Below are 26338 nucleotides of genomic sequence, written 5' to 3'. Positions count from 1 at the left end.
TGACCTCTCCATGGACTGTTTAAATTCAATGTAATTATTTTTAATTTATTTTCTTGTCATCTGTTCTTCCTCCCCCCCCCCATTTTCCTGCCTTCTCTTGGACACATGTTATATTTTTTAGTATTTCATGTATCTCCACTATTTTTTTAGTATTTTATTTATCTCCATTATAGGATTATTAGCTATACTATTTTTACTCTTTTATTGTTTTAGGGACTGTTCTAAGGTTTCTAATATGCTTTTATTTTAATTTTTTAAGTTTACTTATTTATTTTGAGAGAGAGAGAGAAAGCAAGCACAAGTGGGGAAGGGGCAGAGAGAGAATCCCAACTAGACTCTGTGCTGTCAGCATAGAGCCAACTGCAGGGCTCGATCTCATGAACTATGAAATCTGACCTAAGTGGAAATCAAGAGTCAGATGCTTAACCAACTGAGCCACCCAGGCAGCTTCCAATATGCCCTTAAAAATAGATAATTATAGTCTTCTAGTATTTAAAAAGAAAAAAAAATTTTTTTTTACATTTGTTTTTGAGAGAGAGAGACAGGGCGCGAGTAGGGGAGGGGCAGAGAGAGAGAGACAGAATCTGAAGCAGGCTCCAGGCTCTGAGCTGTCAGCATAAAGCCCGACGTGGGGCTGGAACTCACGAACCATGAAATCATGACCTGAGCTGAAGTCGGACGCCTAATCAACTGAGCCACCCAGGTGCCCCACAGTCTTTTAATTATTTTATACAACTTCACAAATAATGCAGAAATCTTATAGCTAGATACTTCCATTTTCCCCTCACACTTTTTTTCTGTTGTCATATATTTTATTTCTAAATACATAAAACCACAGTGCTTTTCTTTCTTCAATTATCTTTTGAAGAAATTCTGAAATTAAAATGATATCTTTTCTATTTACCCCCCGATTTACCATTTCTGGTACTCTTCATTCCTCTGTGTATAGAAGGTTTTACCTAATGTCAATTTTTTGTCCCCCTGAAGAACTTGCTTTAACATTTTTAATAACACAGGTCTTCTGTGCTACAAACCTCTCAGCTTTCATTTCTCTCAAAAAACAAACCAGAATACACACACAAAACCCCAAGCTTTATTTCCCCATCAATTCTGAAAGATTTCAGTTGGATATAGAATTAGGGGTTGACAGCTTTCTTTCAGCATTTTAACGATACTGTCTTGCCTCCATTGTTACTAGATTTTTTTTTTTCATTTTCCTTGGTGTTCAGTGGGCTGTTTATAATGATCACAGGTATAGTATTCTTTGTGTGTTTTTTTTCAAACTTTTATTTAAGTAATCTCTACACCCAATGTGGAGCTCTAACTCGTGACCCTGAGATCGTGCTCTCAACTGAGCCAGCTAGGTGCCCCTAGTATTCTTTGTTTTTATGTTACTTGGGGTTCATTTAGCTTCTTGAATCTATGAGTTGCTTTTTTAAAAATGAAATTTGGGAATGCCTGGGTGGCTCAGTTGGTTAGCTCAGGTCATGATCTCATGGTTTGTGAGTTCAAGCCCCACGTTAGGGTCTGTGCTGACAGCTCAGAGCCTGGAGCCTACTTCAGATTCTGTGTCTCCCTCTCTCTCTCGCTCTCTGCCCCTCCCCCACTTGTCCTCTCTCTCAAAAATAAATAAATACATATTTAAAAAATGAAATTTGAAAATATTTTCCCAAATGTTTCTAAAGATTTTTTTAGCCTTGTTTTGCTCTTCTGAGTCTCCTATTACACATATGTTGGATTGACAAGTGTCTCATGGAACATTATGGCTCTTTTCGCTTTTTAAATTTTTTTTCAGTCTTCTCTCTGGACTTTCAGTGAGTGATTCCTATGGACTTGTCTTGAAATTTACTGATCTTTTCTTCTATTGTGCTTAATCTGCTATAGATCCATCCAGTGAATTTTTATTTCTCAATTTCAGGATTTGCCTTTGGTTCTTTTTAAAAGTACCTAACGTTCTCAAATCTTTGCTAACTAATTTCAACATCTGAATCATTTATTTGTGTTTCTATTAGGTGATTTTCTTTTGAGTATGGGTCACATTTTCTTCTTTTTTGTATTTCTAGTAAATATTTTACTAGTAATCTAATGATTAAAAAAATTCTTTTTAATGTTTATTTTGAAGGAGAGAGAGACACACACACACAGAGTGGGGGAGGGGCAGAGAGAGAGGAAGACACAGAATCTGAAGCAGGCTCAAGGTTCTGAGCTGTCAACACAGAGCCTGATGCAGGGCTGGAACCCATGGACCACGAAATCATGACCTGAGCCGAAGTTGGGCACTCAACTGACTGAGCCACCCATGCGCCCCACACCCCTAATGATTTTTGATTGTGTACTCGACATTGTATATTATATATTGTTGGCTGTGATTCTGAATCTTGTTAATCCCTTATTAGAGAAGAAATAAGTTCTACTAGATAATTTATATAATTATACATAATGTAAAGCATGATACTTAAAACACCATGGTACTGATTTATAAATAGATCAAAAGAATGGAATAGAAAAATCTAGAAATGTACCTGCAAATGGTAATTTAATATGGATAAAAGTGACATCTCAAAACAGTAGGCTAATGATGGACTTTTTTATTAAGATATAATTGGCCGGTCATGTTAGTTTTGGGTGCACAATATAGTTCAGTATATGTATATGTTATGTATATGTTACAAAGTGATCACCATAGTGAGTCTAGTTAATATTCATTACCACACATACTTACAAGTTTTTTTCTTGTGATGAGAACTTTTCAGATCTAGTCATTTAGCAACTTTCAAATATACAATAGAGTATTTATAACCATAGTCACCATGTTGTACATTATATCTCCCAAGGGTTTATTAATTTTATCACTGGAAGTTTATAACCTTTTGACCACCTTCTTCCATTTTGCCCACCCATCTCCCTGTGCCTCTGACAGCCACCAGTCTGTTCTCTGTACCTATGAGTTTGATTTTTGTTTTCTGTTTTTAGATTTCACACATAAATGAGATCATGTGGTATTTGTCTTTCTCTGTCTGACTTACTTCACCTAGTATAATGCCATCAAGGTCCATCCAAGTTGTTGGAAATGGTAAGATTTCCTTGTTTTGTTTAATGGCTGAATAATAGTTGTGTGTGAGTGTGTCTGTATCACATTTTCCGTATCCATTCATCCTTTGGTGGACATTTAGGTTGTTTTATTGTGTTGCCTATTATAAATAATGCTGCAGTGAACATGGAAGTCCCAGTATTTTTTCAAGTAGATATTTTCATTTCCTTTAGATAATTACCCAGAAGTGGAATTGCTGGGTCATATGGTAGTTCTATTTTCAATTTTTTTGAGGAATCTTCATATTGTTTTCCATAGTAGGTTCATCAGTTTACATTTCTCACCAACAGTGCACAAGGGTTCCCTTTTCTCCACATCCTTGCCAATGCTTGTTATGTATTGTCTTTTTGATAATAGCCATTCTAATAGGTAAAAGGAGATATCTCATTGTGGTTTTGATTTGCATTTCCCTGATGATCAGTGATTTTAAACACCTTTTCATGTAACTGTTGGCTGTTTTTATGTCTTCCTTGGAAAAATGTCTTTTCAGATTCTCTTCCCATTTGTATTTTTTAATTTTTTTTAAAAATATAATTTATTCTTGGGGCGCCTGAGTGGCTCAGTCAGTTGGGCATCTGACTTCAGCTCAGGTCATGATCTGGTTCATGAGTTTGAGCCCCCCATCGGGCTCTGTGCTGACAGCTCGGAGCCTGGAGCCTGCTTCAGATTCTGTGTCTCCCTTTCTCTCCGTTCCTCCCCTGCTCATGCTCTGTCTCTATCTGTCTCTCAAAAATAAATGTTTAAAAAAAATTAAAAATAAATATAATTTATTGTCAAATTGGCTAACATACAGTATGTACAGTGTGCTCTTGTTTTTGGGGGAAGATTCCCGTGATTCATCACTTACGTAACAACACCCAGTGCTCATCCCAACAAGTGCCCTCCTCAATGCCCATCACCCATTTTCCCCTCTCCCCCGTCCCCCATCAGCCCTCTGTTTTTTGTATTTAAGAGTCTCTTATGGTTTGCCTACTTCCCTCTCTGTTTGTAACTATTTTTTCCCCTTTCCTTCCCCCATGGTCTTCTGTTAAGTTTCTCAAGTTCCACATATGAGTGAAAACATATATCTTTCTTTCTCTGACTGACTTATTTTACTTAGTATAATACCCTCCAGTTCCATCCACATTGCCCCAAATAGCATGATTTCATTCTTTCTCATTGCCAAGTGGTATTCCATTCTATATATAACCCACATCTTCTTTATCCGTTCATCAGTGGATGGACATTTAGGCTCTTTCCATAATTTGGCTATTGTTGAAAGTGCTGTTATAAACATTGGGGTACATGTGCCCTGTGAGTCAGCATTCCTGTATCCTTTGGATAAATTCCTAGTAGTGCTATTGCTGGGTCATAGGGTAGTTCTATTTTTAATTTTTTGAGGAACCTCCACACTGTTTTCCAGAGCGGCTGCACCAGTTTACGTTCCCACCAATAGTGCAAGAGGGTTCCCGTTTCATAATATCCTTGCCAGTATCTATTGTTTCCTGAGTTGTTAATTTTAGACACTCTGACGGGTATAAGGTGGTATCTCAGTGTGGTTTTGATTTGTATTTCCCTGATGATGAGGGACTGAGCATCTTTTCATGTATCTGTCGGTCATCTGGATGTCTTCTTTGGAAAAGTGTCTATTCTTCTGCCCATTTCTTCACTGGATTATTTGTTTTTTTGGGAGTTGAATTTGGTAAGTTATTTGTAGCTTTGGGATACTAACCCTTTATCTGATAAGTCATTTGCAAATATCTTTTCCCATTCCATCAATTTCCTTTTAGTTTTGTTGATTCCTCTTCCCATTTTTAAATCAGATTATTTATTATTTATTTTCTTCTGCTATTGAGTTGTAGGAGTCCTTTATATATTTTGAATATTAAATCCTTATCAGATACATGATTTACAAAAATTTTCTCCCTGTAAGTTGCCTTTTCCTTTTTTTGATGGTTTCCTTTGTTATAAAGAAGGTTTTTAGTTTGATATAGACCCATTTGTTTATGTTTGCTTTTGTTGCCTTTGCTCTTCTGGCTCTTCTTCTGCTCTTGCTCTTCTTTGCCCTTCAAATCCAAAAAAATCATCACCAAGACCAGTGTCAAGTACCTTTACCTGTATGATTGCCTCTAGAAGTTTTATAGTTTCAGGTTCTACATTCAAGTCTTTAATCCATTTTGAGTTGATTTTTGTGTATGGTATAAGAGTGCTACAGTTTCATTGTTATGCATATGGCTGTCCAGTTTTCCCATCACCATTTATTGAAGAGACTGTCCTTTTCTCACTGTATATTCTTGGCTCCTTTGTCATAAATTTATTGACTGTATGTGGTATTTGGGTTCCCTGTTCTGTTTCATTGATCTATGTGTCTGTTTTTATGCCAATACCATACTATTTTGATTACAATAGCTTTGTAATGTGGTTGAAATTAGGACATGTGATGTCTCCAGCTTTGTTCTTTTTCTCAAGATTGTTTTGGTTATTTGAGGTCTTTGGTGGTTCCGTGCAAATTTTAGGATTGTTTGTTGTATTTCTGTGAAAAATGCCACTGGGATTTGAAGGATTACATTGAATCTGTAGATTCCTTTGAGTAGTGTGGACATTTTAACAATGTTAATTCTTCCATTTCCTTATGCATAGAATATCTTTTCAGATGTGTCTTCTTCACTTTTCTTTCATCAGCATCTTACAGTTTTCACGGTACAGTTCTTTTACCTCCTTGGTTAAAGATAGACTTGACGAATGGTATTGGATAGCTAGGTAGCCATGTTGGAAAATAATAAGCCCAGTCTTTATCTCATGTACCATATCGGATAAGCTCCAATTAAATTGAGTCATTTAAGTTTTTAAAATGCAATTATAACATTACCAGATTAAAACATGGGAGAATTCCTTCATAACTTTGATGTGAGGAAGAACTGCCTAACTAGGACTCAAAATTGTAGAAACTAAAAGAGAAAGTATTAACAAATTTGACTACATAAAAATAAAAAAACTTCTGTATGGCAAGAAACACTGGTAAGCAAAGTCAGAAGAGAAATTACAAAATTGGGAAAGTATTTACAATTCATGCACAGATGCTAAACTTATCTAATTTATAAACACTAAGAAATTTATTATTTTTTAATTTTTTTAACATTTATTTTTGAGAGAGAGTGCACACGAGTGAGGGAGGGGCAGAGAGAGAGACACACACACAGAATATAAAGCAGGCTCCAGGCTCTGAGCTGTCAGCATGGAGCCTGACAGGGAGCTCGAACTCACAAACCATGAGATCATGACCTGAGCTGAAGTCGGACGCTTAACCAACTGAGCCACCCAGACACCCCTATAAAGACTAAGAAATTTAAAAAAGAGACCAACAGCCCAGTAGGATAGAGTCAAAGTATATGAACAGAATTTTCACAGGAAAAGAAACATAAAAAGCCCTTAAAAAAATACTCAATAAATAATTCAAGAAATACCAATTAAAATTCTACTGACATACAATTTCTTTACCTTATTAAATGGATAAAAACAAAATATTTTGACAAAACACTTTGCTGGCTTTGCTGTGAGGAAACAGGTACACTCATATATTGCTGGTATCTGAGAAAATCGTCCAGCCGCTGTGGAGGGCAAATTTGATAGCATCTACCAAAATTACAAGTGCATTTTCCATTTTGACCTAGCAATCTGATTTCTGAGATTTTCTGTAACAGATATATCTGTGTATATACAAAATGACACATTTATAGAAGTATTCATTGCACTGTTGCTTCTTATAGCAAAAGATTAGAAACAACCAATTGTCCATTTATAGATGCCTGGTTAAATAAACTATGATAAATACAAAAAATGGGTGATACGTACCTATAGGAAAATAAGGAAACCATTAACCTTAGAATTCAAAAATCAAATACAGAACAATGCATATATTATAGTACATTACCTTTTGTGTAAAAGTGTGAAAAATAATACATACATATGTATTTATAATTGCTTAAAAACTTTGCAAAGACATACAAAAAAAAACTTATAAAATTGCTCATCTATAGCGGTTAGGAGGTGGGAGACAATGGAAAGGAAAGGGTTGGAAATAATACCTCTGAATGTTTATCTTTTTTGTTGTTGTTGTTCTGAACCATTTAAGAAAGGAAAATAAAATATAAAATGAAAACCTGTCATTAAGGTTGGTTATTTTCTCTAGTCATGTTTGGCTACATAGATACAGTGACAGAGTAAGAAGAGAGTTAGATTTATCTAGGATTCAGGCTTTGCTAAGCAAGTATGAAAAGGAAGTTCATCTTAGCAGTCATTATGAAGTTAGATGATTAGTTGAACATAGAATTTGAGTTGGGTAAGAAGAGAAGAGGTATGAGTGGGGAGTGACAATGTAAAGGTGACCAGAGATTGCACTCTAACAGCACAGAACCTGCTTGGAATTTCCTCTCCCTCTCTCTCTGCCCGTCCCCTGTTCATGCACGCATGTTGTCTCTCTCTTTCTCTCAAAAGAAATTAAATAATTAAAAAAAAAAAAAAGGTGGGGCGCCTAGCTAGGTGGCTCAGTCAATTAAGCGTCCGACTTTGGCACAGGTCGTGATCCTGTCATTGGTGAGTTTGAGCCCCACATTGGACTTTCTGCTGTCAGTGCAGAGCCTGCTTTGGATCCTCTGTCTCCCTCTCTCTCTCTGCCCCTCCCCTGCTTTCTCTCCCTAAAATAAAATAAAACATTAAAAAATAATAATAAAGGTGACCAGAGAGAAGGACACTTGATATTTTGGAGATGTTGCAGTTACTAGGGTAGTGACCTGAAGAGTAAACTAGAGTGGAAGGCAAGATCATTGGAGAGGAGGTGAGAGAATTGGGAGGCCAGGTTAATAGTTGGAATACTTATATAGATATTTGAAATTACTGAGAATTAATATAGGAGTAGTATTGGAGATAGTGGCACTGAGCCAGGAGCTAAAAGTCCTAGGGGGGAAAAAGCCGGATGTCAGCTAATCACTATAATAAGTAGAAATAATGCATGTATAGTCTGATAAAATGGCGACATTAGATTTTAGAGAAGGAGGGACAGTTGTTGGCACCAGCACTGAGGAGCAGAGAGGACAATGTGAGATTGAGAGCAGAGTGAGACTGTAGGAGAAAAACTAGCCACCCAGCTAAGATGTCCTCACCGGAAGTGCTGTTGTCAGGGGAAAATGGTTAATTGAATCACACATGAGAAATCTTCGAATTTTTCCACAATTTTTACTTTTTCAAATCTACATTATAGGAATTGGTGTAGGTTCTCACTGGATAGGGAGACATTTTTATATTCTAGCTTCAGAAGTCATTTCTGCTATACTTTAAGTTGAGTAAGTTAACTTGTTTTCTCAGGATCCGGTTCAAGGGCAGAGAACATAGTTCCTATACAAATGGTGTGGGGGCATGTCCAGATTACGCTGAAGAAGAGCATATGGGATGGGAAATGTTGTTCTATCTATCCTTGGAAAGTACAAGCTATACTAGATACTTACTAAAGAATTTGCCTGAAAAGTAAAAAATGCTTATGACATGATATCATAATAATGAAGAAAAATCTTCAAGTCCTTTTTCTCAAGATGGAGGTGTTCATGACACATCTGGAAAGATTAAAAAATTTCCAGCTATTTAACTTAGTTGGGAACCTCTACTTATTTTTTAAATTTCTAGATGACTAACAGTTTTCCACCCTGTGTAAGGGATGTGTCTGCAGAAATTGAATTTTTAAGAACCTGTAGGCACTCCACGTTAGTCCCACTAAACCCTTTTTTAGTTTATTTTTGAGAGAGAGAGCATGAGCAGGGGAGGGACAGAGAGGGGCGGGGCAGAGGATCCAAAGCGGTTCTGTGCTGACAGCAGAGAGCCCAATGAGGGGGCTTGAACACATGAACTGTGAGATCATGATGACCTGAGCTGAAGTTAGACGCTTGACCGACTAGAGCCCCCAGGTTCCCTGAATCCCTTTTTGACACATGTCACAAGCTTCCAACCTTTGCCTATATACTCACTATCCACTATATACACTACTCCTGTCTTGCATGTTTTCTTTTAGCACCTCTCCTTCCTTTTGAAAAATATTTCTTATAATTTCAAAAATAGTACTGTGATTTGTCATTTTAGGGGTTGGTGATGTTCAAAGATGTGGCTATAGATGTCTCTCAGGAGGAATGGGAATGCCTGAACCCTACGCAGAGGAGTTTGTACAAAGATGTGATGTTGGAGAACTATAGCAACTTGGTTTCACTGGGTAAAATTATCTGCCTCTTATAATTTAGAATGTGTTTCTTGGTTTCTTGTTTTCTGCTTTCTTTCCCATGCATTTTAGGGCTACTTTTCAAATAACTAGGTGACTTTTCTCTTTGCAGAGAAATGAGCACACCTAGATAGAGGTGCACATTCATTTTCCCTTTTCCCCATCCTTACACCTTCCTCTGGTACTTACAATTGACATTCTTCCTTGATAATTAAAGAACAGAATTGGAATTCTGTACCAGGAAAGCTTATGCTTAATTATTTAATATTAACTTAATATTAATTAATTATTAATTAGTTCAGTGGTCAAAGAAACCACTTCATCTTTTGTTTTCATTTGCACTGTACTAAACCTGCAGGTGCCCTAGCATAGGTTAAAACTAAATAGCTTTCCCAATTAATGTAGCAATGGGCTGCATCAAGAAGTATCACTTACTATTTAGTGCTCAAATGAACACTTCCATTTCCTACAACTAATGTGCTCTCTTTTAAACAATTTGCATTTGGGAGTTACAGTCTAAGAACTTTTCACATATCATTGAAAAATATCTGAAATAAGGATACTCAGGAAGCTGTTTTTTTTTTTTTTTCCTCATAGCAAAGTAGGGACAGAAATCTTATCTAATTTAAGTAGCATTTTATCACCTATTTATTTGTGTTTTTTTAATCTTGAGTTGACCTAAATATGAGTGTTTAGTTTTTTCTTTTTTCTTCTGTAGACTTTATCAAGTGCCATGTTGTGCTATAGTTTATTTATTTTGATTAGTTCTGAATCATAGTATTTGGGTACTTTAATTTCCACTTCATCTCCATTTCTTTTCTTATAACCAGGACTTTCTATTTCTAAGCCGGCTGTGATCTCTTCATTAGAGCAAGGGAAGGAGCCCTGGATGGTTGTGAGGGAAGTGACAGGAGAACAGTGCCCAGGTGAGTGAGCAATGATCAGGAAGCAGGAAGCTGTTCCAAGGAGTAGGCCAAGTGGTCAGAATGTTATGCTGGGAAAGTTATTTTAGACACATTAGGGAAAATCTGATTTCAAAACTAATTACAGGGGTGCCTGGGTGGCTCAGTCGGTTAAGCGTCCGACTTCGGCTCAGGTCATGATCTCGCGGTCCGTGGGTTCGAGCCCCGCGTCGGGCTCTGTGCTGACAGCTCAGAGCCTGGAGCCTGCTTCAGATTCTGTGTCTCCCTCTTTCTCTGATCCTCCCCTGTTCATGCTCTCTCTCTCTCTCTGTCTCAAAAATAAATAAATGTTAAAAAAAATTAAAAAAAACCTAATTACAGCATTATGTAAACAAACAGTGTAGTAGTACTGGCATAAAGACAGACATATAGATCAGTGGAATAGAATAGAAAGTCTGGAAATAAACCCTCAGCCATATGACCAGATGATTTCAGACAAGGGTACCAAGACCATTCAGTGGGGGAAAGGACTGTATCATTAACAAATGGTGTAGGGAAAACTGGATATCTGCGTGCCAAAGAATAAAGTTGGATCCATACCTTATACCATATATAAAAATTAACTCAAAATGGATCAAAGAACTAAATGTAAGACCCAAAACTAGAAGAGAACTTAGGGAAAAAGTTTCATGACATTGGATTTGGCAGTGATTTCTGGGATATGACACCAAGCAAGGTATAGATAACCAAATCAAAAATAGATAAGTGGGAGTACACCAGACTTAAAAACTTCTATTCATCAAAGGACACAATCAATAGAGTGTTTATTAATTTTTAAAAATGCCTATGAGTTGCTTTACTGGGTGACAAGTATACCTTTTTTTATGTGTTAACAGTAGTGGATCAAGAACTATGTTCTAATGTTATAGTAGGAAAAATTAAGATTGATTAGAAATTGGTAAAGTTAAAGAAAATTGCATTGAGGAAGTAGAGATGGCAGAGGGATGACTGGGAAGGAAGGAGGTCATCTAGGAAAGTGTAGGGTCCTGGAGGCCAAGGGCAGGTCCATTCTACACATTAGAGGTCTTTGATGATATCTGCGATTCAGTATAAATGCTCCAGAACTGTGAGAGAGTATATTTCTCTTGTTTTAAGCCACATCAGCTTTGTTCTTTGTTATATCAGCTCTAAGAAACTAATATGGAGGGAATCATGGAAAAATGATACCTACTCTCCTAAATGTTTTGTTTTTCTTTAAAGTGTCATTCTTCTATCAGTTTTTGATGCCTGGCCATGCCTTTTTTTGGTATGACCAGTGACTTGTTGTATCCTAGACATTTCAGTTATTATGTTAAGAGAGTCTTTTTTCTTTTAATTTTTTTAACCTTTATTTATTTTTGAGAGAGAAGATAGCACAAGCAGGGGAGGAACAGAGAGAGAAGGAGACATGGATCCAAAGCAGGCTCCAGGCTCCTAGCTGTCAGCACAGAGCCCAACGTGGGGCTTGAACTCACAAATCATGAGATCATGACCTGAGCCAAAGTTGGATGCTTAACCGACTGAGCCACCCAGGCACCCCAAGAGAGTCTTGAGTCTACTTGAATCTATTGAAATCTCCTATGTTAGCAGGAAGTCATGCTGTTAGGTTTAGTGCATAGATCTGGCCTACTTTTGTAGTCTTTACTTCTAATGGCAGCTTAGTTTTCAGAGCCCTTTCAATACTATTCTGATATGCTTTATATTCTGGTACTGCTGGGACTCCTGCTCAATGGTGATATCTGCAGAGACAGAAAGCTACTGTGGATCCCCAGTGTAGCTGGGCTACCTTGTGTGGGATGAGGGAGGCAGAAGCCATTGAGATACACTGAGCTTCACTGAGATACAGAAGCCACTGGGCATGGATTTCCTTATGTCACTGGGCAGAGGACACAGGGAGATGCAACACTCTGCTAATAGTACCTTTCTGGGTGAATCAGTCTGTCAGCCAGTGCCCTGGTTGTGAAGTGGGAGCTTGTACATCAAGAGACTTTCTCTTGCTGTTGTTAGTGGTAGATCGGTCACTGAGAATTCTTGCCGCTTCTGCAGCCAGCTGATGAAACTGTTGCTAGGATCTAGGTTGTGGAGCAAGTGCTAGGAATCCCACTAAGTCTATTGGGCTTCCCTGCTCCTGGTCTTTTGGCTAGATAGAGTAGCTTTCTCTTGGTGTGTGTATGCGCACGCACACCTGTTATTGGTTGCAGGCCTGCTGTCCAGTGCTCATTATGGGGGTATATGAGAGATAAAAAGAAAACCCAGGGAAAAACCTCCTGGGATGATCGTAAAATAAGAGGATCCTAAGCTCACCTTGTCCCACAGATACACCTAGGTAACACCCACATCAGTGTGAATAACCCAGAGAATGACCTGAAGACTGCCAAAACAGACTGTCCACAGCTAAGTGTAGGGAAGCCACCACATTGAAAAGGATGGGAAGGGCGAAGGAAGATGTGGGCAGGAGCTAAACTGACCTGCAAGACTGTCTGCTGGAGGGAGGGACACCACAGGCAATGACAAGGAAGAGGAGCAGACCCCACCCTAGGCATCCCGGGCATGGGAGACCCACACTGGGAAGATGAATCTCCATAATATTTGGCTTTGAAAGCCAGAGGGGCTTAACTTCACAAGTTCTTAAATCAGTGGCACCTAACACCTGGAACTTTAAAAATTCAGCAGGCTCAACTCTGGGAGAGCAAGGACAGTGATAGGAAACTGAATCCCTACCCTTAAAGAGACAGCATAACAAACAGCCCTGGTGAGACATAGCATAGAAGCAGCAATTTGAAAAACACCTTGGATACATAGGAGGATTTATTTGCTAATCTCAGAATGTGTGTTGGAGGGGCAGGGACCTATGGGAGACTTCTCCAAGAACAAAAGAGCTGGTGGGCACCGTTTCCCTCCCTGACTCCCAGCAGAGATACTTGCAAGAACCAGCACAGTATGCACACTCTCCACCTACTTTGCCAAGGACAGTATGCCCTGTCCCTTGCTAACAGTGGACTTGCCCTCAGCTGTTCTCTAGAGTAGCTACAGGTCCTCTTCCACTGCAGACCAGTGCAAACCTTGCTCACACTGCATGCCTTCTCCCATGTTCTCCTATGGATCTTGCCCCTCCAGCCTGGCCTGGCAGGAGTTCTCCAAAGTGGGACCACAAGCGTGACTGTGTAAGTGCCTCCAACAGGGGCCAGCACCACTTCAAAGTGACTCCTGCCCTGGGAACGGGAAGATAACCACACACACCAGTTCGAACTTGGGCCCAGCAGTGGGTGGGGGGCTGACATCTGGTCTGACTGCTGGCCCTGCCCACCAATGAAAGCCTCTCAGGAAATAACACAAAAAGAATGTCTTGAAGTTTGGTGCTAATGCATCTCTGGCAAACCCTCAAGCCCAAAACAGCCCCAGACTGGCCCACTAACAACACAGGCACCAAGCTCTGCTCAGAACAGACAAAGGCCACTAACAACACAGGCGCCAAGATCTGCTCAGAACAGGCAAAGAGAACCTTTGCAGATGACTAGACTGGAGGTAAATGTGGCTCAGCCACAGCAATAGGGTACATGTGACACACATAGGAGACACCCGTAAAGTGCCAGATTCTGGTAAACTGAGGATACTACACTGAGGGAACAACAGGACCTCGTTATAAGGCCACCACTTTCTGGCACCTAGGTGGCTCAGTCAGTTAAGCGTCTGACTCTTGATTTTGGCTTAGGCCACGATCTCATAGGTTCATGAATTCAAGCCCTGCACTGGACTGTGTGCTGGCAGCGTGGAGCCTGCTTGGGATTCTCTCTCTCTTTCTCTCCCCATCCTCTGCTCGTGTTCTGTCTCTTTCAAAATAAATGAATGAACATGAAAAAAAATAAGCCCCCACTTTCAAGAGGAGACATGGCTGGCTTTCCTAACACATAGAAACAGACACAGAGAGCTAGGGGAATATGTCCCACTTAAAAGAACAGGACAAAAATCACAGCAAGAGACATGAGTGAAATGGAGATAAGTAATACGCCTGATAGAGAATTTAAAGTAATGGTCATAGGGGCGCTTGGGTGGCTCAGTCGGTTGAGCATTCGACTTCAGCTCAGGTCATAATCTCACTGTTCTGGAGTTCAAGCCCCAAGTCGGGCTCTGTGCTGACAGCTCAGAGCCTGGAGCCTGTTTCAGATTCTGTCTCTCCCTCTGTCTCTGCCCCTCCCCCGCTCATGTTCTGTCTCTCTCAAAAATAAACATTAAAATTTTTTTTGAAGTAATGGTCATAAAGATAATCACTGGACTTGTGAAAAGAGTGGATGGAGGAACTCAGACCCTCAATAAAGAGATAGAAAACATTTAAAAAGAACCAATCGGAGATGAAGAACTCAACTTAGATTAATAATACACTACATAGAGTAAATAGTAGACTAGAGGAAGCAGAAGAATGGATCAATGACCTAGAGGACAGAATAATGGAAAGCAATTAAGCTGAACAGGAGAAAGAAAAAAGAATAATAAAAAATGAAAATAGATTAAGGGAACTCAGTAATACCATCAAGCATAATAATATTCACATTGCAGGGATCCCAGAAGAAGAGAGGATAAAAGGAGAAAATGTATCTGAGGAGAAAATAGCTGATTTCAACATACACAACAAAGTTGTAGTAACCAAAACATTATGGTCCTGACACAAAATTAGACACATAGATCAATGGAACAGAATAGAAAATCCAGACAAACCCACAATTATATGGTCAATTTATCTAGGACAAAGGAAGCACACATACCCAATGAGAAAAAGACCATCTCTGCAACAAACGGTGTTGGGAAAACTGGACAGCTACATGCAAAAGAATGAAACTGGACTGCTTTCTTACATCATACACATGAATAAATTCAAAATGGGTTAAAGACCTAAAAATGAGACCTGAAACCATAAAAATCCTAGAAGAGAACACAGGCAGTAATTTCTCTGACATTGGCCATGGCAGCATTTTTCTAGATATGTCGCCTGATGCAAGAGAAATAAACTATTGGGACTTCATCAAAGTAAAAAGCTTCTACACAGCAAAGGAAACAATCAACAAAACTAAAAGACAATCTACTGAAATTTGCAAATGACATATCCAATAAAGGGCTAGTATCCAAAATAGGTAAAGAACTAATACAACTCAACACCCAAAACCAAATTATCCAATTAAAAATTGGGAAGAAGACATGAATAGACATTTCTTCAAAAAAGACATATAGATGGCCAACAGACACTTGAAAAGATGTTCACCCGTTACTGATCATCAGGGAAATGCAATTCAAAACCACAATGAGATTGATACCACCTCACATCTATCAGAATGGCTAAAATCTAAAACAAGAAACAAGTGTTAGGATTTGGAGACAAAGGGACCCTCCTGGTGGGGGTGCACACTGGTACAGCCACTGTGGAAAGCAGTATGAAATTTCCTCAAAAAATTAGAAATAGAATTCCCATATGATCCAGTAATTACACTACTGGGTGTTTACACAAGGAATATGAAAACACTAATATGAAAAGTTATATGTACATATATGCAATATGTATATTGCAGCATTATTTACAATAGCCCGGATATGGAAGCAAACCAAGTGTCCATCAATAGATGAATTGATGAAGATGTGGTGTATATATACTATGGAATATTACTCAGCCACAAAAAAGAATGAAATCTTGCCAGTTGCAACAACATGGATAGATCTAGAGGGTATAATGCTAAATGAAATAGAGAAAAACAAATATATGATTTCATTCATATGTGGAATTTAAGAAACAAAACAAAGAAAAAAAGATCCAAAAAACACTCTTAAATACAGAGAACAAACTGATGGTTACCAGAGGGGAGGTGAGAGGGAGGATGGCTGAAATAGGTGAAGGGGATTAATCGTACACTTAATTGTGATGAGCAGTGAGTGATATATAGAATTGTTGAATCCCTGTATTGTACACTTAAAACAAATTTAACATTCTGTGTTAATTTTAGTGGATTTAAAAAATAAACAGGAAAAAAACAAAAAAGAAAACCCAGAGAACTCACCATGTGGTAGTTCCTCAAGGCCAGAGAATCCAAATCAATAAACCTTCTTCCTTTCAGCTCTCAGAATTATTTTATTGCTGTGTGATAGTTAATTTCTAGGGTTTTTAGTTTTATTTAAGGGAGAGGCAGGAAAGAGTGAGTCTACACTATCTTTGTAATTGAGATTTTAAATCTTTTCAGAATGAACTTTAAATATGCATTTTCTGTGATATTTGCTTTGATTTCTTTAAGGAGGTGGGATATCATAAAGACAGTGTGTATGTGGAGTACTTCTGGATTTTTTTTTCTTTTTTTAAGTGTATAAGAGAGAGAGAGAGAGAGCATGGGGCAGGGGCAAAGACAAGAGGAAGAGAGAATCCCAAGCAGGCTCTGTGCTGTTAGCACAGAGCCCTTTGCAGGGCTTGATCCTACGAACCATGGGATCATGACTTGAGCTGAAATCACAAGTCTGATCCTTAACTGATTGAGCCACTCAGGCATCCTTGGAGTACTTCATTTTTACTTTGCCACCACCACCACCACCAATCTTTTTCTAGTAGCATGTTTGTTTGTATTTTTTTGCTTTTTCTTAAATAATTGTCATTGTGTGGTCTTTCCAAAACAACTTAGTGAAACAACCAGTTTTCATATTCACTTCATCTATTGGTATCAACAGGGAGGAGAACAAATAAAGCTGACTTCTGGCAGGCATACACCTTGGCTGTTGTGATCATCTTGGATCTTGGATAAGCTTTATCGTTTTTCCTTTAATTTGTAGGTCTTTAATCCATTTAGAGTTTGTTTGTTTATGGTGTATGGTAGGGGACCAGAGTAATTTTCTTTATATCTATAGCTAGTTCTAATATCATTTATTAAATTATTCTTTCATCATTGATCTGTAATTCTTCCTATGTGAGTCTGCCTCTGGTCTTTCTATGGGTCAAGGGCTGTGTAAATACCACATTGTCTTAATTTTTAAGTCTTTATGATGTCTTTATCATAGGTAGGATAAATGCTCTGACTTTGCTCTTTAGTAGTATTTTGGCTGTTAAACTTTGTTTTTCCAAATATGTTTTTGAATCAGTTTTTAAAGCTCCTCAAGCAACATCGTAGGGGTTTTATTAGATTGTATTGAATCTCTCTGGTCTCCAGGTCTCTGTTTTCTCTTACTTGATTTCAGCTATCCTAGTCTCCTTGCTGTTTCTCTAATAAGCCAATGTAACTTTCGTTTTATGGACTTGCTATATTCTCTGCATGGATTGCTCTTTCCCCAGATAGCCATCACTGTCTTCTCTCCTACAGTTTTTTTTTCCCCTTCAAATGTCACTGAAGTAAGGCTTTTCTGACTACTATAAAATTACACCCCACTTCCATTATTTGGAACTATATCTCTTTCCTTCTTAATGTATTTTTCTGTAGCCTTTTTTTTTTTTCCATCTGACACACTGATTCATTTAGTAATCATTTATTGGATGTTATTCTACCAGAATGTAACTCTATGAGGGGATGGCTTTCCTTCTGTAATGATGTCCCTATTTTCACTTGTAATGTTGGTTATTTGTACTCTCTTTTATAAGATAGAAATTTATTTTAAATTAATTTTAGACTTAAGAGATGCAAGAATAGCAAAAGAGCTCCCATATGCCATTCACCTAGATTCACCACTTGTTAATATTTTGCCATATTTGCTTTATTATTTCATTTCTGTTAAGTCTCATTACCCTGAACAGTTAAGCTTATCTTTTCTGAGAATGAATATATTCTCTTACATTTCATAAATTCAGGAAATTTTACATTGATGCAAACTATTACCTCATATACTGTCTGTATTCTTATTCACTAATTATCCCAATATTGTTTTGTTCACTTGATTTGGGATTTCACATTACATTTCTCTTCACTTTAATCTGAAAAGTTCCTCAACCTTTCTTTGTATTTCATGACATTGGTACTTTTGAAGAACATGGACCAGTTTATAGAATGTCCTTCCCCTTATTGAATTCAGGTTATACATTCTTGGCACAATTATTGCATTAGTGGTATATCCTTCTCAGTGTATCATTAAGGAGGCATATAATGTCGTTCTGTCCCATTGTTGGTGACGTTAGCTTTGATCACTTGGTTTGGCTGGTGTTTGCCACATTTCTCCACTGTATTTTTTTTTTTTTTTTGTAGTACACATGTAATCTGTAAGGAAGATAGTCTATTTTTCTTGATCAGTCTTGCTGGAATCCTCTCTATTTTATATTTGTTTTTGTTTCATTTATTCTGCTCCATCTTTATTTTTTCCTTTATTCTATTTTTGGGGGTTTTAGTTTGCGATTCTTCTTCTAGCCTCTTGAGATACATGTTTAGATGATTCATTTATTTTTTTTTTTCAGGGACTTTTTATTTATTTATTTGCTTATTTATTTATTTGTCTGTCACCTATCTGCTTATCTTTTTATTTACTTTCAGAGAACCCGCTGTTAAATCTTCACCAGCACACCACTGCCCCTGGGGTTGCAGGATGTGGATGATTCATTTTAATGATTTCTTTTTTCTATTTGCATTTAAGGCCATAAGTTTGCTGCTACATACAGCTTTAGTTGTACCCTACAAATTTTTATCAGAGAGATAGATAGAAAACAGAGAATATAGAACCTTATAGATCATTATAAGGATCTTTTTTTCCTAAATGTCATGGGAAACTATTAAAGGGATTTGAAAGCAAAAGTTATATGAAATCATTTAGATATGTTGTGCTTAGTGGAACAAGAAAGTAAGCAGGTGACCAATTTGAGAGCGACTGCAGTAGTAAAATAGTGGTAGCTCAGACTGTGATAGAAATGATAGTAATAACTGATGAGAAGTTATTATACATATTAAAGGATAAGTTGACCATGCTTGCTAATGGATTGTAAGTTTGATAAGAATTAAAGAACTAGGCCTTTGGCTTAACGTATTGGTAAAAAAGGTGGTTGCATTTACTGAGTTTAAGCTAGTGTAATGAAAAAAGGGAGAATTGAAAGTTCTCTCTGGACAAGTTATGATTGAAACAGTTATTACATAGTATTTGAAGATTTCAAGTAGGCAGTTAGATTAATGTGGAACTCAGGGATAAGATAAAAGCTAGAAGTATATACAAAAGAACACATAAAATAAAATAAAAAGTTAACCTATGGAATAGGAGAAAACATTTATAAATCATATATTTGACAAGGGATTAATATTCAGAATGTATAAAGAAATTCTACAACTCAACATCAAAGAAACTGAACAACTCAATTAAAAAGGGGGGAAAGGATTTTAATAGACATTTCTTCAAAGAAGATAAATAAATGGCCAGCAAACAGTATGTGAAACAGTATGATCGTTCCTCAAAAAAAAATCAAAAATAGAATTACTAAATGATCCAGCAGTTCCACTTCTGGATATATAACCAACAGAATTGAAAGCAGCAGCTTTCAATCATTCAGAAATCATTCATTTTAATCATTCATTTTAATGATTTCTTTTTAACGAATGATTTCAATGCTTCAGATTGTGTCTCCCTCCCTCTCTCTTTGCCCCTCCCCCACTCATGCTTTTTTATTTGTATACCCATGTTTTTAGCAGCATTATGTACAATAGCCAAAGGTTGGAAGCAGCCTAGGTGTTCATCAACAGATGAGTGGATCAACAGAGTGTGTGTGTGTGTGTACACACATATATAATGTAATGTTATTCAGCCTTAAAAGGGAAGTATTCTGACACACACTACAACATGGATTGGCATGTTGAGGACATTATGCTAAGTGAAATAAACCAGTCACAAAAAGATACTGTATGATTTCACTGATATGTAGTATCCAGAGTAATCAAACCATAGAAACAGAAGTAGAATGGTGGGTGCCAGGAACTGGGGGAGGAAAGGGTGGAGAGGAGTTATTAGTAAGCTCAAAGTTTCAGTTCTGCAAGTTGAAAAAGTTCTGGAGATTGGTTGTACAAAAATGTGAACATACTTAACACTACTGAATTATATACTTAAAAATAGTTAAGATGTTAAATTTTATGTTATGTGTATTTTGCCACAATCAAAATTTTAGAGTTATAGGGCCACCTGGATGGCTCAATCGGTTGAGTGGCCAACTTTGGCTCAGGTCATGATCTCACGGTTTGTGGGTTTGAGCCCTACATCGAGCTCGCTGCTGTCAGCATGAAGCCCACTTCAGATCCTCTGTCCCCCTCTCTCTGCCCCTCCCCTACTTGCGCTCTCAAAGATAAATTAAAGAATTTTTTTTAATCTAGAGTTATAAATTTAAGACTTAGGAGTATATGACTAGAATTTAAGCCAGACCTGTTACAGGGAAAGAGTATATAGATTGATGGCTAGCCAGAGCCTGGGTTCTGGGACATTCTGATAGTTAGAGGGCAGGTAGTAAATGCATTAAGGGGAACTGAATACAAAGAGAAAGGTAGGAAGATAACTAGGAGAATATGGTATATAGGAAGCTAAGGGATTGATCATTTGTGTCAAATACTGCTAATGAGTCAAGTAGAGTGATGACTAGCACTAGAGCACTGATTTTGGCAAAGAGATTTTGTTAGTGACTTTAGCTAGAAATTTTTCAACATAATTATGGGAGTTGAGATATTTATTGGAGTGGATTACAGAGAAAGGTAGGCAGTACTGTCTTTTCAGTAAATATATGAAAAACTAGGCTTCTAGGGGCACCTGGGTGGCGTAGTCAGTTAAGCATTTGATTTTGGCTCAGATCATGGTCTCATGGTTCATGAGTTTGAGCCCTGCGTCAGGCACTGTGCTGACAGCTCAGAGCCTGGAGCCTGCTTCAGACTCTGTGTCTCCCTCCCTCTCTCTTTGCCCCTCCCCCACTCGTGCTCTGTCTCTCTCCTTCAAAAATAAATAAACGTTAAAAAAATTTTTTTAAATAAAAAAACAACAGCAACAAAGAAACTAGGCATCTTGATTCCTATCTCACATCATAAAATGTAATGTAGGTAGATTATAGATCTACATATGAAAAGTAAAATAGCAAAAGCTTCTAGAATACAGTATTTTTCATGACCTTGGGATTAGACTGCCTTAAAATTGAGAACTTCTGTACATCAAAACATACTATTAAGAGAGTGAAAGTGCCAGCCCCAGAGTGTGAGAAGATATTTGCAATATGTTGGTTGTATTCAGAATATATTAAGAATTCCTACAAAGAAAACAATACAACCCAGAAACAACTCAAGTGACCCTTGACTGATGAATGGATAAGCAATATATGGTATATCTATACAATGAAATATTACTTGGCCATAAAAAAGGAATGAAGTACTGGTTGATCCTTGAAAACATTATACAGAGTGAAAAAAGACCCAAAAGGTCACATATTGTATGATTCCATTTGTATGAAATGTCAGAATAGATTCATAGAGACACAAAGCAGATTAGTGGTTGCCAAGGGCTGGGAAGAATAGGGGAATAGGAAATGACCATGGGCATGGGGTTCTTCTTGGCATGATGAGAGTTTTCCGGAATTAGTGATCTGATGGTTATACAACAGTGAGAATGTATTAAAAGTTACTGAATTGTATACTTCAAAATGGTGAAACTGGTAGATTTTATGTTATATGAATTTTAACACACACACACACACACACACACACACACACACACACATACAGTCAGTAAAAATGGACAAAAGACCTGAGTTGGCATTTATTAAAAGAGATATCCAATTGGCCAATAAACATATGAAAAAGTGCTCAACCTCACAAGTCATCAGGGAAATTGCAAATTAAACCACAATGCAGTATCATGACATATCTGCCAGGATGCCTGAATATAAGATTGACAATAACAAGTGTTGGGGAGGATGTGAGGAACTGGAACTCTTTTCCAGTTAGATGGGAAAATGAGGAAACTATTGGATAATGTCAACTAAAGCTGAACAAATGCATATTCTGTGTGCAACAATTTCACTCATAAATGTATACATCTAGCAGAAAGGAGTCCTATTTCCACCAAAAGAAATGTACAAGAATGTTCATAGCCGTACTGATCATAATAACCAACAATTGAAAGCAACCCATATGTCCATCATTAGGAAAATGAAAAAATAAATTGTGTTAGAATAGAATGCTTTATATAGCTGTCAGTCTTAAGCTTTTTCTTCTGAAACAGCCTCTGAAAAGCACTAAGATAGGAAAGACTTTGGAATGTCCTAATTGTTGAAAGGAGATTAATGTTGTAGTACATGGATAAAAGGGAAAAGGACTCAAAATGAGGTCTTCTAACTAGGCAGAGGCCCTGTGTTCTCATGGTAAAAAATTGGATTTTTAAATTTCAGTTCAATAGGAAGCTACATAAGTTTGGTTATAGGTTTGGCTACATGTGACAGAGACTCAAAAATAATAATGGCTTAAACCATATGGGTTAATTTTCTTTTGCATTAAAGTCCAGGCTGGAGGGGAAGCTCTGCTCTGCAAAACCATCATGTGACATGACACCACATCCACAGTGGAGACTAAGGAAATGGGAGAATAGAGGATATAGGACATGGGCCAGCTGGCTGTTAAAGTTTCAGAAGCTACTATTTGATACTTATGCTTTTTTTTTTTTTTTTTAAGGCAGAATCCAGTTACATGGCATATTCTCCTGCAAAAGAGCCTGGGAAATGCAGTGTTTATATTGGGCAACCTTGTTCTCAACTAAAAACCATTGGTTCAATCCATATATAAAAGGGGAATAATAGACATTTGGGGACAATTAGCAGTCTCCATCTCATAATCCCTTGGCCTGGTGGAAAGTGTTAAACATACACTCTTGTAGATTCTGATTCAGTTGATCTCATTCTGAAACCAACTCTGGTAGATATGGATTCATTTGATCTAGAATGTTTCCTAAACATCTATAATTGCAGCAAACTCTGAGGTAGATCAAAATTTCAGAACAACTGGGTCACCCGGCTGGCTCAGTTGGTGGAACGTGTAACTCCTGGTCTTGGGGTTGTGGGTTTGAGCCCCATGCTGGGTGTAGAGATTGCTTAAAAATAAAATCTTAAAAAAAAAAAATTCAGAACTATTGACTTGATTTGTTAATTAACTCCCTCACTTTCTCTTCTGAGCTCTCATTTCTCTGTGTTCTCCTTACTGTTTTTTTTTTCATTCAGTTGCATGATGATATTTTAGAGTTCTCCAAGACTCATCTTTTACGTGAATTATTTCCAATTATCTCTCTTTGCTACCATATATATTTTCTTTTCTGACACAAAACCAGCAATTAAAGTGTGTTTCTTATCTTTCAGACTTGGTGTCCAGGTGTGAGGCCAAGAAGTTATCTCCAAAAGACATTTATGAGACAGAGTCATCCCAAAGGGCTATCATGGAAGACTTTAAAAGTCATAATCCTGAGAAATCCATTTTCAGAGATATTTGGGAATGCAATACTCAGTTTGAAAGACAACAGGAACAAGAGGGCTATTTCAGGCAATTTGTTATCAACCATGAACATATGCCTATATTTAACCAACATTCTTTACTAACTCAGGAATTTTATAATAGAGAGAAAATCTTTGGATGTAAAGAATGTAGAAAAAACTTCAGTTACCACTTATTTTTTAGTAATCACAGAAGAGCTCATTCTAAAGAAAAACTGTCTGAATGTAAGGAATGTGCAGAAATTCTTAACATATCATATCTTACTAAACAGAGAATTCAAAATAGTAACAAGTGCAATGAATGTAAGGAATGTTGGAGAGCTTTTATTCATTGTTCACAACTTAAGCAACACCTGAGAATCCATAATGGCGAAAAACGCTATGAATGTAAAGAATGTGGGAAGGCCTTTAATTATGGCTCAGAACTTATTCTGCATCAGAGAATTCACACTGGTGAAAAACCTTATGAATGTAAAGAATGTGGGAAGGCCTTTAGGCAGCGATCACAGCTTACTCAACATCAGAGACTTCATACTGGTGAAAAACCTTATGAATGTAAGCAATGTGGGAAGGCTTTTATTCGTGGCTTTCAACTTACTGAACATCTACGACTCCATACTGGTGAGAAACCCTATGAATGTAAAGAATGTGGAAAGACTTTTAGGCATCGCTCACACCTTACCATACATCAGAGAATTCATACTGGTGAGAAACCCTATCAATGTAGAGAATGTGGAAAGGCCTTTAGCTATCACTCAAGCTTCTCTCACCATCAGAAAATTCATTCTGGCAAAAAACCTTATGAATGTAGTGAATGTGGGAAGGCCTTTTGTGATGGCTTACAACTTACCCTGCATCAGAGGATTCATACTGGTGAGAAACCCTATGAGTGCAAGGAATGTGGGAAGACTTTTAGACAGTGCTCACACCTCAAAAGACATCAGAGAATTCATACTGGTGAGAAACCTCATGAATGTATGATATGTGGTAAGGCCTTTAGACTTCATTCACACCTTATTCAACATCAGAGAATACATACTGGTGAGAAGCCCTATGAATGTAAGGAATGTGGAAAGACCTTTAGCTATCATTCAAGCTTTTCACACCATCAGAGAATTCATTCTGGGAAGAAACCTTATGACTGTGGAAAGGCTTTTAATCATGGCTTGCAATTTAATATACATCAGACACTTCATACTGTTGAGATGCCAGTAAGGTTTCCTCTTCTCTCTCCCCATCCTAGTCTAGCATCATGAAATTATTTTTATTTTCTTTTTTTTTCTTCAAGATAAATGTTGGTAAAATAATGAATTTCATTAGTATTGATTTATTTCAATGATCCTTGAAAAAAAAAACTTCAAGCAGGGAAAATTGAAAAATTATTAACAAGTAAAAATTGCTCTAGTTCCAATGCTGTTTCTAAGTTATTATAATCAATATTGGAAATAAATTTTATAAATAGTGTTTTCACTGAAACCAGTGAAGTGGCAGAAATAAAATGAAAACAATTTATTCCCCTCCCACACATCTGTGAGAGCCACTATGTGTGTGTTGCTCCTTCCTGCTCAAACATACCTGCAAATATGGAGGGTTTATTGCATGTATATGGAAGATTTTACCGCCTATAGTGACATATTTCACAGCAATTTCTTTTTGCACTTAAATAATTGTGGACTTTTTTTCCAGGTGAGTACATACAGATCTAACATTGTTTTTAAAGCTCCTGAATATTTCTGGTATAGGATGTATGTCCATATTTTAAGCCATTCCTTCCTATAGACATTTGATTGCTCTATTTCTTTTTCATCCCAAAGGATCATACAGTAAATATTCTTATCTCATCATTCTTTTATTTCCATTGGGTAGATTGCCAACCATGAGAGTGTATGTAGTTTTGATGTTACATTAATTTTTTAGTTTAAAAATTTAGGTAATAAAAATACATGCTACAAAATTCAAAAGTTATCAAACAAGTAAAGTAAGAATTAAAGCTTTCTTAATACCTGATTCTATAGGACCAGCTGTCAGGTCTTTTGTATTCTTCCAGGGATTAAATTTTTTAAATTCTTTGGATGAAAGTGGATTAATCATAATCTTTGTTTCATGAAATTCTTATCGTTCCAAATTTAGCCCTCTTTCATTTCAGTATTTCCAAGGGATTTACAGACGTGCCAACTATCAATTTACTGCCTGTCTTCTCCAAATCCTTCATTGCCTGCAATCCTTCGCTGCAATATTGGAACTCTCTCTTTTGTTTATAACATTATTTATCTGAGTCCTCTGTCTCTTTGTTTTTGGTTAAGTCAGACTAGCTAATAGTTTTTCAACTATATATTTTCAAAGGGCCAACCCTTGGTTTTATTGATCTTTTCTATTGTCTTTTAAGTATCTTTCATTTATATCTGCTTTTATATCACTTCCTTCCTTATGCAAACTTTGGGCTTAGTTCTTTTTTCTAGTTTCTTGGGGTGTGAAGTTAGGTACTTAAGATTGTTTCCCCCTAATGTAGCTTTTATCCCTGTAAACTCCCCCATTAGAACTGCATTTATTATATCCCATATGTTTGTTTCCATTTTCATTTTTGTTAAGATATTGTCTGATTTCCATTTTGATTTCTGTTTTGATCAATTGGTTGTTCA

The 26338-nt window shown here is 37.2% G+C and overlaps 1 protein-coding gene across 7 annotated transcripts in view; it reads left to right on the top strand.

Moving 5' to 3' along the window:
- The window catches only part of ZNF461 (zinc finger protein 461), a 32110-nt gene extending 6884 nt beyond the window's left edge, over nucleotides 1-25226 (top strand). For 2 of the 7 annotated variants that reach the window (XM_053906384.1, XM_053906385.1), the window contains 4 exons: nucleotides 2974-3073; nucleotides 9197-9323; nucleotides 10160-10255; nucleotides 23568-25226. In XM_053906384.1, coding sequence (XP_053762359.1) covers nucleotides 3071-3073; nucleotides 9197-9323; nucleotides 10160-10255; nucleotides 23568-24955 — 1614 coding nt within the window. In that variant the 5' untranslated portion in view covers nucleotides 2974-3070 and the 3' untranslated portion in view covers nucleotides 24956-25226. Of the gene's footprint in view, nucleotides 1-2973; nucleotides 3074-9175; nucleotides 9324-10159; nucleotides 10256-23567 lie in introns of all 7 variants that reach the window. The other 5 variants (XM_019423101.2, XM_019423102.2, XM_053906386.1 and 2 more) reach the window with 4 other exon arrangements.
- Nucleotides 25227-26338: the final 1112 nt, after the last annotated feature.

Source organism: Panthera pardus, unplaced genomic scaffold, assembly GCF_024362965.1.
Source record: "Panthera pardus isolate Hobbes unplaced genomic scaffold, ASM2436296v1 HiC_scaffold_18, whole genome shotgun sequence".
NCBI classification, from domain to species: Eukaryota; Metazoa; Chordata; class Mammalia; order Carnivora; family Felidae; genus Panthera; species Panthera pardus.
This window is presented reverse-complemented; position numbering and strand designations above follow the sequence as displayed.